Source organism: Pyxicephalus adspersus, chromosome 8 (genome assembly GCF_032062135.1).
Source record: "Pyxicephalus adspersus chromosome 8, UCB_Pads_2.0, whole genome shotgun sequence".
In the NCBI taxonomy this organism is placed as follows: domain Eukaryota; kingdom Metazoa; phylum Chordata; class Amphibia; order Anura; family Pyxicephalidae; genus Pyxicephalus; species Pyxicephalus adspersus.
In genome coordinates, this window is record NC_092865.1 from 24,577,353 (window position 1) to 24,590,466 (window position 13,114).

Sequence of the window (13,114 nt, forward strand, 5' to 3'; positions counted from 1 at the left end):
GACTGATATAAATAACTCGTAAAAGCAGGCCATATTATAAAGCCCAACAGGCCGTAGAAGTGTGCCCATGCTTGCTCTACAAATTTATTCCTGAACCTATTCATACATCATTATGAAAGTTTTGGGGGCTGGGAAGTAACCTTTAAACTGAATCCCCCCTTAAAATACACCCCTTTCCATATGAGCCCTGGATGGTAGATTTGGTTATAAATAGATTGTCTTTTAGAGATGGGGGATGACACAAGTAGCAGGGTGGGGGTCTTTTTGAAGCTTTCAGAGGAAGACAATCCTGAGATAATAAATAGCAGAGTGAGCGTCTCCACTGGGAGAGATTCTCACAAACAACATTATTATTGAGCGCTCAATCCATTGCCAAATCCATCTCATTACTGACAACAACCTGCAGCCCAGACAGCTAAGAGCACCAAGGTTCTCCTACATTCAGGTATTGGATAGAAGATTTCCTTTCTGCATATAATCACAGATCACATTTACAGTTTCAGACTGAATCAAAATAATCAGTGTAATCCTTTACATACATTTTCAGTAAACTTTATAAATTACGACTGTGTACGTTGCAGAGAGCCACTGCAAACAATGGGATTTCAACAAAAAAAAAATGTCATTATAACAAATTAAAGCGTTGGTATAGATTTGTGGTCATGTTTTAGCTTTGGCCTCTGTATGTTGGGACATTTTTGATTAAAAAAAATTGATAAAAGAATAATCTGCTTGGCAACCATTAGTATGTACGTTGTTCTAACAAATCCATACTATAGAAAAGGGGGAGCTGCCTGGAGACCAAACTTTAATACACAAGTTGCAACCAGACATGGTACACATGGGGTCTGTATGAACATTGCACTTTTTAGTGCAGTTTAAAGAACAACTCTAATCAATGTGAACAGATAAACCGGTAATACAAATAGTTATTCATTGGGTCTTCACATCTCCATACGTGTCCAAAAAACCATTCGGATATGTGTGTGGCCATTCTCCTTCCATAGTGTCATCTTCTGTCAGTGGTGGAGGTTAGCAGAAACTGCACTGCTCCCACTGTGTTCTTAAGAGGACAAGCACAATAATTATTTTATTTTCAGAAAAATTTTACGTTATTTGGTCTTTACTCCCCTGGATAACTGCGTGCCTTACTAAATAGTAAATGGAAGTAGTCACTAAGAACATTAAGAGCTATGATGTAGAAGTAGAAGCCTTCAGGTCACATTGTTATAGTATAACGCCACTTTTGTTGTAAAAAAAACCAATTTCTTCAAATTGTTAGGATTCCAGCAAAGCTCATAGGTTGAACATGTATTGTAGACACATTTTGTGGGAGGGTTTAGTAGGTAATGAGAATAATTTCATTATTCAGATAAGAGTAATTATCTGTAATAATGTTAGAATAGATAAACTGTTAGGAGAGGCTGAGTCAATCAAGACTTTATAGACTGTGCTTGTCATTGGTGAGCATCCCAGTAGTACCAATATATTACTAATAGTATGTAATATTTTCCATAAACATGGATTAAAAAGGATTCTTTTTTTTTTTTTTTTTTTTTTTTTTTTTTTTTTTTTTTTTGCAATTTAAAATAACATGTTAAAATAACATTGTTTTCCCCAATGTCCAGATGGCAGCTTAATTTATATGTGATGGTATAGAGGTTTGGTCAATTGGTATTGGCAGTGAATGAGTGATGTCACAAGCTGGTTATCAGTCAGCATCCCAGTCTGCTCGCCGGCTCAGGTCCGGGAGGGGGTAAAGAGGTCTCGGTAACTGTAATGAGCACAGGCAGAACGAGGCACGAGGTCAGAGCTCTGGCTGTATTGGATTCAGATTCATAAGTTAATTGAGGGCAGAGTCCTCCCTCCTTACTGCTCTCACCACAGATCAATACCCATAAATATTTCTCCCTAAGGACACCACTCCACCTCCCATCTGTACCTTCCCAGCATACAGCATAAGCCTGACCTACAGGTGTACGACTAGTCATGCCAGTAATTTACACCTACCAAGCTTATAAAGTGGTTGGTGCACCCATTGCTTGCTGCCAGTGTGGTTACAGTTTGATATGCTACATTTAAAAACGCTGATCTGTTCTTTGTTGCTATTGCTTCTTACCCAGAAACTCTGGGAATTCTGAATGTGACTGTGCTGCTATGTAAGTGTTTTTTTGGGGGTTGCCATAAGATTCAGATGGGGTGAAGGACACCCAGGGATTAGTGTGCACAGACATGTTTCCATCCCTCCCTGATTGGCAAGGTTACTGCTGAGAGACTGAAGCTTTCCCAGCTGATTTGATTAGACCTCCAGCTTTATCCTTTTCCCAGCCCCCTCCAGCCAGCACCTCCTGATCCTTTTAGCACAGACCCTCACTCCAATAACCATTGCAGCATCTTGTGCTCTCTTTTCAAACTCAATTCTGACATCTCACAAGGCAGATTAGGAAACTCTCAGAAAGGATTAGCAGGCGATAGCAAAACATGCACCGTGACACTCCCTTTGAGCCTCTTAAGACCCCTTACCCTTCTTTTTTATTTCCAAATCCCAGGGGAGGCAGATATTGTTATTACATGTAGTACAAAACTGATTCCACTTGTAGCTTGGGTCCTGCATTATGCTTACTGCTTGAATTCACTTTTGCTCTCCTGGCACTCTTGTAAGTCATGGTATTTAACTTTCGTTTGTGAGGATTAGCATCCAAAAAAGCCCAGAAAATAAAGCTGTAGGAGGACTCCTGCTTAAAGGGAACCTGTCATTCAATAGTTACTTTTCACTATAGAGAATACAACTCTAGCATAAGTGTTTGTTTAGAAGCAGTGCTGGCTTCAAGAGCGGTGTATCCGAGTGTAGGATGCTGCACATGTGTACTGAGCCGTCAGAGAACAGAGATTTACAAATATCGGACTTTAAAGGCTAACACACGCAGGAATCTTTCAGTTCCTAAAATTTTTTAACAAATCACCAATATTTACAAGAGAAACATGAAGAACGCTATACAGTCTTTACATTTCAACAGTTAGACTTAAGGCAGGCAGTTGTCTCATTGGTTGTAGTTCTGGCTGAGCTATCTGCCTGTTGATCAGTCCTAGGTCCTTATTGGCAAGTAGGTCAGTAACAAACATTTTTTGAGCCATCTTCCATGGCTTTTAACTAATGTTGGTTTCACACACCAATGGTCATATAAGATCTAGTAGATTCTAATATTGCTTGTGACTGCTGGGTTTTTGTATCGGTTATTATTAGGCAATGATAAGCACTTGAGAGCATTTTGGAAACAAATGGACATAGAGTGGTGCATAGTGTGCCACTGCGCAAGGGCCCTATACCCTCCTTACCCAACAGGTGCCCCATGGAAGCCCCAAATCAGTTCTGCACAAAGAAACACTATGTCCACCACTGTTTGTAAAGCTCATGATTCTGAGGGGGGACAAGAAGGCCAATCTTATGGCATATAGCCAATGTTCTGGATAGAACTCCGTGGTCATTCTGTAACCACAGCTTAACAAGACCAGACTCCGCCACATGCTTCCTTGACAAATTATTCCAAGATATTTAGTTTTCTCTGTACTTATGTTATCTGGAAGGAAAATTCAAGCACCTGAGGAGGTTTGGATGCAAAGCTACCATCCCCAGGCATGTATATTGGTTTCAGAGCAGTGACCATAACTTGTAGTGAAGCTGAAGTTCTGTTTTTTTATTTCAATTTTTGTGTAGCTTCTACCAAAGTTTCCCAGATAGTTGCATTTTTACTGTTTTTCCTTAACCTTATTTTTTTTACAGAACATATCCACAAATATATTTACACACAATACATATCCACAAATATAACTTTACTAAAGACTTCTGATTTGCATAATTGTGAGTCAGCAATTTCTAAAGTACATGACCCACACTTTTGTATGTAAATGCACCAAAAAAGTTGCATGCACTATACTTGTAACTCTCTGTAACTGTGTGGATGAGTGCATTAGTGTGCATTGTAATGGCACGATGCACTGGGGTTCCATTAGGTGTGACTGGCACCAAAGCACCCCAATGCACATAACTTGCGTCATTGTAGGCTCTGGGAACATGCATGTTACTACAGCTTAGCCTAAAAGATGTGTGAAGAATCCTTCTGCAGCCCTGAGAGAGACAAATGGCACAAACTGCAATTCTTTAAACTTTTGCCCAAACTTACTTGGACTTGCTGTAATGGTAAATGCTATGGGGTTGACAGATTAATTTTAACTGTAGTTCCCAATTCATATTTTAATTTGTTTTTCAGAACCATGTGTAATAGCCAGACTTCAAGTCTTCTAGCAAGCATTTCTCACATATGATCTGGCCATATTATAAATTGATAAAACCGCACTTTTTTTTTTATAAGGACCTCAGACTAGTAGGAACTTCTCCCCTGCTCTTGATGTGGCTACGTATTATCATTTAATAGTGAAAGCTGACACCCATCTATCTTTTATTCTGGGTGTCTGCTCAAATGCAAATTAGCCAATTTAATAACACTGTTCCCATTTTTACAACCTGTATATGTGTAGGAATGTAAGCCATTTATCTAGTAACTATATCAGAGTTTCTGCTTAAAGTTCTTTAAGGTAACAGTGGTATTCAGTGAGTGTGACAGGTTTGCTGGGGGGCCAGCACTTAGCCCGAGCAGGGAGGGGGAAGTAATGGAACTGCTCTTGCAATGTCCCTGGTAATAGGATAAATACAGTGCTTTACTTCAGGATGGTAAATGGGCGCAATCCAATTTCCATGATTCCATCTGCAGAGGCTGAGCACTCTCAGCTGCCACGGTATGAAAGGTATTCTCTGCTGACCCCTCAACCTGCTGCTGAGCCTGACATGGAGGAGATGGGTCTGTTGATGCTGCATGTGGGCCAGCATACCTTGCTACCCCATCAGCATCTCCTCTTTTCTAACACTGGGGCCATCAAATGCACGGCTGCTCAGGCCATCGTGTTCTCACCACACTGCAGCACAACCTCATTCCCAATATATTTCTCTAATAGGCCTCCCTGCCTTTCTCCAGGCTTTGTTAATCCTCCCTACACCCTTATCCCCCCTCCTGTTGTGCTCCCGCCTCTGATATGGCACAGCCGGTCTTGAGCTGCGATTGTGCTGGCTTTATGCTTCAGATTATACAAAGCAGATTAACCCTTCTAAACCCCTTAGATTTTAATTATTTCTGTATGTATTTGTAAAAGCTGCAGTCTGCTCAGAGCATTTCCCACCTGTCCCCTCCTTTCATCTTCCTCTTGCCCCCATTTTGTGTCCTGGATTTAGAGCTGAGGAGAGTAGATTATTTGGTATGAGTTGGTACTGGAGGTTTCTCCATCTTGGCCAAAAAAGTAGTGCTTGTTACCAAAATATCAGCTTGCTAATGATGTAATTGCCTTGTAGGATGTTCAGACTATAATGAAACAATTACAGCTAAACTGGTAATGAAATTATCCATTTTCTGTATTTATTTTGGCTTTAAATGTGTGCAAGTGGTTGGGATTTGCAGATGATTGCCAAACATTGTTGGTTCCATGATCCTAAATGCCCCTTTAATTGGATGTAGATCATATGTATGGAGTCATAGATAGATGGTGCAAATATCTGCTCGATGGGGAAGGACGACGGAGCAGCACCCCACTGCGCTCTCTCCCCTTCACTTCTATTACGATCGTCCACCAAGCACTGTACACAAACAAGATTCTCATCTGATATCAGCCCTGAGGAGATTATCGGACGAGAATTATCTGACGTGTGTAGGTAGCCTAAGTCTTGGGAACAGGGCCTATTTTATTGGAAAACCATAGACTTTCTGCAGCCTCTGAGATCTAATGTGCTGTTGGTAGTCATCGTTCAAGATCCTTTCCAATGATGATTATTGCACGTGTGTACCCAGCCTTACATCCCCTGGGCGAACTTGGCAGCTGTTTTTATTTTTTTTAGCAGAAAAGAATGTGGCAGGACAGGAAGTGAATGAAAATATAACAGGGACACACTGCATTAAAACTTGTTTTAAACAATGGAAACATGGAACCTCCATCAGCATTGTATTGCTATCTCTGTTTTTGGAGGTTTTCCTTGCTTTCTCTTTTAGTCATGTTGTGAGGACAGAAAATAAGCGAAATCTACCAAACAAGGTCCAAGTCAATAATGAAACCCTTAGTAATGCTAACCTTTCTCCATTTTATCCCAAACTAGAAAACCGCCCTTACAATGGGACTACTCTTACATTGCCCCTACCCTTGCAGTGTAGATGGCAATTTTACTTGCCTTATTTCAGGCTTCTCCAGCAGCTGGGGAATAAAAACGGAAACTATCTCCTTATAAAACAAGAGATCTAACATTCTGGTATCCTAACAATGTAGGACTGCAGTGGCTGTCACTAGGGCTTAAGGACTGAGAAAATGCACCTGCAGAATCTTTAAGATGTAACTTCTGTGCGGTACTTTGTAAACAGTGTTAGCGTGCACAGTATGTATATTATGTGCAGTAAAGAATGAATGGTAGAACATGTATATAGTGTGTTTTACCATGTGTTGTACTATTACACTTTAAATCATTCATTAAAACACATGGGTCCTTATGCACTATGGTTGTTATGAGCCCTTAGCAATTATTGCAAACCGTTCCAGAAGGAATGTAACCTAATGTGATATAAGTGAATACAGCAGATTATTTTTTAGGAATAACGGTTTGTGCTTTGCCAGACTGAACACCAGTCCAATTTGCAGTGATTAGTATAAGCAGGTCAGGGTTAAACCAGGCATGCCATCTGATGCTTTGCAGGCACTTGTTTGGAGGAAGTGTTTTCTCCTGCTGTGTTCTCGTATGACCGTGTGTGTATTATTATTATTAATTATTATTAAACAGGATTTATAAAGCACCAACATATTACGCAGCGCTGTACATTAAATAGGGGTTGCAATTGACAGACTAATACAGAGAGTGATAGGGAGGAGAGGACCCTGCCCCGAAGAGCTTACAATCTAGTAGGTGGGGGAATTTCACACACAATAGGATGGGAGATATGCAGTGGTGGGAAGTAATGGTGGTTTCAAAAAAACAGAAGAAAACGGGTAGGCATGTTTGAAAAAAATGGGTTTTGAGCGCTCTTTTAAATGAGTATGAAGCCACTTTTACATGCAGTAGTGTTTTTACACAAGCAACACCAACTGTAGTAATAGAAGAAAACACAAACATGCACGCTAACTGTCCAGCATATTATAGGGAAACAGACTGTCCTGGAGAGAAGATTGTTCATACAAGTTTTCCAAGATACCTTCAGCCAAGAATATTTGTCTGCATCTTTCTTTCAGCCAAGTCAGACTGTGCCAGCATAACTGGGCATCGCATACCCATTGTCCACTTCAGTGACCTTTAAATGTGAACAGAGATGTCTCATCCTGGTACCTATTAGGTGGCAGTCCTCCCTTTTTCTCTTTGGCATTGACCATGTTTATGTATAGATGGTGAGACAATGTCCTGCTGATCTGATATAACCGACTTCTAGAATATAATTGATTGGGTACGATTTTACTTGTATGGGTCATACTCTGTGCAGCAGACTCGTTATGATCTCATACTACTTTATGTAATTCTCCAACTCTTATTTTATTTCTTGGGAATTGGAGATTCTTATATTTCTCTTCTCTTAGAGAGTCTGATACAATTGCTTTGCTTGTGGTTTTTAGAAAAGACATAATGTCATTAGAGATGGATGTAAGGCTGGATCTTTTCATCAGTTTGAATACAAACTCATTTATTATAAAAGAAAAAATATAAATAAAATATCCACTTTTTTGTTTTAGTAAAATTAGTTTGCTTTTTTTTTTTTTTCCCTCTTCTCCCTAATGTAACAAAAAACAATACAACAATCCTTTCAAGAAAGTGTCCCAAGACATTACTGAAACGTCTGTATAACATTTTTGAGTTAAATGCTTGCCAACTTGTCAAAGTAAAATTTAACCATATGTGTTTTGGATAAAGTAGGTTAAAACTTCATGTTTTCTGGTGACATGATTGCTAACAGGTCTCTTATCTGTTCGTTGGATTTGCTTCATCAGTACCGGACAGATATGTCATTCTGACACTTGCTGGTAAGACCTAAAAGGGTCCATTATGGAAAATGGCGATTCTGCTTCTGCCTACTCATCAGATGTAAAGATTTTGCTACTGACAACATCGACCCAATGGGTGTAAGATGACAGCAGAACATTTCTGCTTCTTTTCAACACTATCTGGCCATGCCTGTAGAAGGTTTCTGACAACAGTTGAATAAACAAGGTCTGTATGTTGAAACTGCCAGAAATAAATCTAGTATAATGGATAGATTACTCCGAAAAAAATTGGGTTCTTTCTTGGTGAATTTTTTTTAGTAAACCAAATTGCCATATTTTACACAATTGTAGGCTGGACTAAGTAGACGGTGTTCTGGTGATGTTTTATACAAAAAACGAACTTTTCACCGCCTATAAATTTGTCTAATCTGGGTGTTTTTAAAACCTGTCTGAACAAATGTAGTTTAAAGGAACTGAAAACAGTGGACGAAGAACGCTCAGTTTTATTTTACCACTTAGAATTTTTCCTTTTTTGATCAACTTCCTATGTATATAAATTGAAGAGTGCTGGCTTTACATACATTGTGTTTGGTAAATTCACTAAAATCCTAGACCATTTGGAACAATTTAGCTGCTATTCCCAGGCCATATGCACAATAGATGACGGGACGAGACCTTTGTTACCTTCCATGATCCCTTCAGACGCACTCTTCTCGTGTGTTGGGAACTAAGATGTTAATCCAATCAGGAACACGTGGCAAGCTTCAGATGCTTGGCTGTTTTTAAGGGCTGCCACGAGTCTCCCATCCCATCCTCCACCCACATCATCTGTCCCCTATTCTGTCTCTCCCTCTGCCTGGGTCAGGTGGAATTCACAAGCACTGTGCAGCTTTGTGTATCCTTGTATTCATTAACCTCAGTGATCATGCTCTTGGGACCACCTATTAAAGCTACTGTCAGTTTAATTTAACCACTGCACTACTGGGTGGTCTGCAGTCCATCAGTCTTTTCACTTGTCGCACTCCTACTTGTACAAAGCATTTAGGACACAATAGATGTTTAGCACTGTAAGTCAGTGTTTTGTTTAATCTTTACATGTGTTAATATGTTGGAAGGAAACCCTGTTGGGATACAAGTGTCTGCTCATGGACAAAGATAGGCGTGGAATTTACAATTCTGTTATTGCAAACTTCAACAGTAACTACAATTGTGGCCAGACAACAGAATTCAATTAATCTTCTACAGTGTATCTCCTTAATAGCCGGGGGCTGAGATCGATTCCACAACTGGAAATCAATCCTTTGCAAAGAGATTGATAGGCGTAATGCAAGCTGGTAATACAGTGTGGAAATTAAAAAAAATAAAACCAGCAGAAGTAATGTTTCATTTTTTAAGCTTTTTAAAGCTCACTAGTTTAATTCATAACCAAAACTATTTTTTTTTTTTTTATACATTTTATTCTTTTTATTGGAAATTAGGAGCAGCGAGCTATAGATACCCTTCTCAATACTTTGAGCCTTTTTAATAGCTTTCATTAGCTTACTATTTCTTCCTATAATGCAATTACATATTTAAAACCATATACTCCATATTTAGTTTTTTTTTTTTTTTGGGAATTTTAGCATTTGTGTTGTAGGTATACAGGCTAAATAGTCTAATGCCACTAAAGAAAATATAAAAAAGTTGTGTAATGTCAAGCCTGGATTGTAAAAAAGTAAATGTGCATGGTCCCCTCCCACAACACAAAATGTATTGACCAGATAAAAGTTCAACTCTGACAAAAAAGTACTATTCTACCTTCCAAATTATCTCTATATCTGTCCATCCAATTCGGAGATTTATTCAGTCCTGTCTAAAAAGGCGAGATACCTGATTGTTCTCTGCTGCATTTACAGAACAGTGACAGAACTTTTCAATCTCTTAGCCCGTGACTGGACAGTTAAAGGAGAAGCAGCAGACTGATGTGCTCTTCTGCTAGTTTTCTTCTCTTGTGAACTGTGGTGCAGCTTTTGCATTGCACCTGCAATACATTTAAAAAATTGTGTTTACAAATATTTAATGGCGCATTATAAACACACACATTATAAATTTTTTTACTATACATTAAGCTGAACCCAAGGCAAATATAAAGTTTATAATGCACCATTAAACATTTGTAAAGTTTATATTTGCCTTGGATTCAACTTAATGTGCAGTAAGTGAATTTCTATTAATTGTGAAACTACATACAGAGATTAGGCTGTTGGCAACACAGTAGAAATTTTGGAGCACAGTGGTTAGTATGCAGATGTTAAAAACAGTTTAATGGTTCTTAAAGTGTAACTATCATGAAAGAGCAAAGTAACAAGGAAATGTGCATGGGGAATCCTGTCCTTTTTACACCTCTGACATCTAGGGCCGGTATTCACTTTGCTGTTAACGTGTTCCCTGCATGAAAAGTCCTAATGGGCCTTCAGAAAGAAAACAGCATGTCTAAAAATCCATCAAAATATTTGAAATGTTTACTGTTGTATCTAAGTGTAAAGAAAAAGCAAATCTCTGGCAAAATGTCTTCTTGCAGCCACTGCCTGCTCCACCAGAACAAGTTCTGATAAAGGTGAATATTACTAGCTTTATATTTCATAACAAGTCTAATGTTGTAGCACAATTTAATGAAGTTTGTAGTAATTAAGTTAATTTTACATGAAATGTTTGACGCTTCGATAGTAAGGGACATCAAATGTGCATATATCAGTCTAATGTATCGTTCTCCAAACTGGGGAACTAGAATACGTTAATGCTTTCCTGGCCTCTGATGTGACATTTTATCAATAAGCATTGAACCTGGTCAACTCTTACAGGGATCTTTAGGAGTTTTGCCAATCCATTTAGCACAACTATACTTAAATTTGTACACACAATTGATCTGTGTATTTTTTCTCTCCCAGGATTCAGAAGGGCAGACACCTCTGCATTATGGTAAGTAGGTTCTTTTTCTTCAGTGCAATTGTTCTTTTGATTTCTTATGAGTATTGAAAATGAAATAAAAGCCTAAATAATAAACTTCTAGACCTCAGGCAGTCATTGTCTGTGGGCACCCTATCATGGGCTTCCTCTGTGAGACAAGGTGATTGGCACCCTGTTAATCCTCGTCCCTAGGTAAAGCTGGTGCCAGGGGGTATCTACATACAGCATAGATGTTTCTCTGGGCAACTGAATGTGAATCCATAATTTTTAGAAAGAAAAGAAATGTCTTAAAAGAAATGTCTTGCCTGAAAACAGACACCGTAGGTCTGCCTTAAATGTTATGCATCATAATACAGTTCTTTCTTTTTTGGTTTATTTTTTGTTACCCTTTGCTTCCCCAAGGGGTCTATTTATAAAACACTGAATCTGACAATCATTGAAACATTCCCTTATTTAGAAACTAGTGCTGCTATTGAAATACATGAACCTGGAAAATCTCAATTAGGGAATATTTCAGTAAATGTCAGATTTACAGCTTGATATATAGGCCTCTAAATGTTCAATGGTGATGTGTAAAAGTAATAAAGGCAGTGCTCTGGACAGGGCGATTGGCTTTTAACCCAGGGAAATTTAAGCCCAAGTACCAAAAGGAAAGCAAATGGGGAAAAGTGTACTAAAGATTTGTCCAGCTAATAAAAGTAATAGAAGGCATCTCATGGTGTCTACTTGTAGCGGTTTCTCTACTACTTTTAACGCAAAACCTCTATAACAAAAAATCTTTTATTATTATTACACAGTATTTATATAGCGCCATCATACTACGCAGCGCTGTACAAAGTCTATAGTCATGTCACTAACTGTCCCTCAAAGGAGCTCACAATCTAATGTCCCTACTATAGTCATATGTCATTAATGTAGTCTAAGATCAATTTAGGGTGAAGCCAATTAACCTAACTGCATGTTTTTGGGATGTGGGAGGAAACCCACGCAGACACAGGGAGAACCTGCAAACTCCATGCAGATAGTGTCCTGGCTGGGATTCGAACCTAGCGCTGCACAGGCCAAAGTGCTAACCCCTGAGCCACCATGCTGCCCAACACAAAGATTAAACATACCTGCCAATATATTTGTAATTCCAGTTCTCACAATCGGAAAAGTGACACCACTTTTTCCAGATTTGCAGTTTCTTTGCCTTTAATTCCCTCTGTGGATAAGGGACTGCTGTTTCATGTCCAGAGATCGGACTCGTCACTAACATACTAGAAGATATATAGGCAGCAGTGCAGCACACAGGTTTAGGAAATACTCTCTGACACAACAAATTGGTCATCCTAAATCTGTATAATTTTTGTGTATTTGTCTGGAGTGCTTTATGTTTAAAATTTTTAATGTTCCCTTAAAGCCCCGCTAACATGCCAACCTTCTGGTTTGCCTCTATTGAACACGGCAAAATAATTCATACTTGTCCCCTAATAGTTTTATTTGCTTATTAGTTTTGTTGCAGTTTTTTTGTTGCAATACTTGCAAAATAATTCACAACCAACCCTCCCAGGGAAACTAACTTTAAGTTTCTTCAGGGCATAGTGTAAGTGGAATACTATTGGCACAGTGCTGTAAAAGACTGGAATGGATTGATGCCATTCTCCTAAGAAAGCCTCAACATAATACTGACAGCAGGAAGTCTGGTTGTAAGATTTTTATCATGAAGCTCTCCAAGGTCTATAAGTGACTCTTCTGACAGCAGAGCTTATATTACAGCTGTTTGTAAGTGGCCCTACTGTCGGCATCAGTGCAGGTTTTTTGGGAACCCTGTCCTCATGATTTGGGGTGGTAATTGTCCAATATTTTCATGTCAGATTTTCAATAACGAATAACAAAATTAATTACTATTGAAAGTAATCGGTAAAATCTTTGGAATGGCAACGCTTTGTCTATGCCTGCCAGACCCTGCAGCTGTAAATTCATAAGTTCTGTATATCAGAGCCACAGTTCTTTCATGGCCACACCAGTGTCTGTTATAAAGTGATTTGACCTGGCAGCAAGGTCTTTTTAGGTATAAACCTAAAAGTACAGCAGTAAACAACTAAGTTGGGAATGTCGCACAAATCCTTTA

At 38.9% G+C, this 13,114-nt stretch overlaps 1 protein-coding gene across 1 annotated transcript in view; it reads left to right on the top strand.

Annotated features, from left to right (window-relative positions):
* The window catches only part of ACBD6 (acyl-CoA binding domain containing 6), a 44,406-nt gene that overhangs the window by 28,229 nt on the left and 3,063 nt on the right, over positions 1–13,114 (top strand). The window contains exon 7 of the mRNA XM_072419805.1: positions 10,983–11,013. Within this exon, the coding sequence (XP_072275906.1) occupies positions 10,983–11,013 (31 nt within the window). The remainder of the gene's footprint in view (positions 1–10,982; positions 11,014–13,114) is intronic.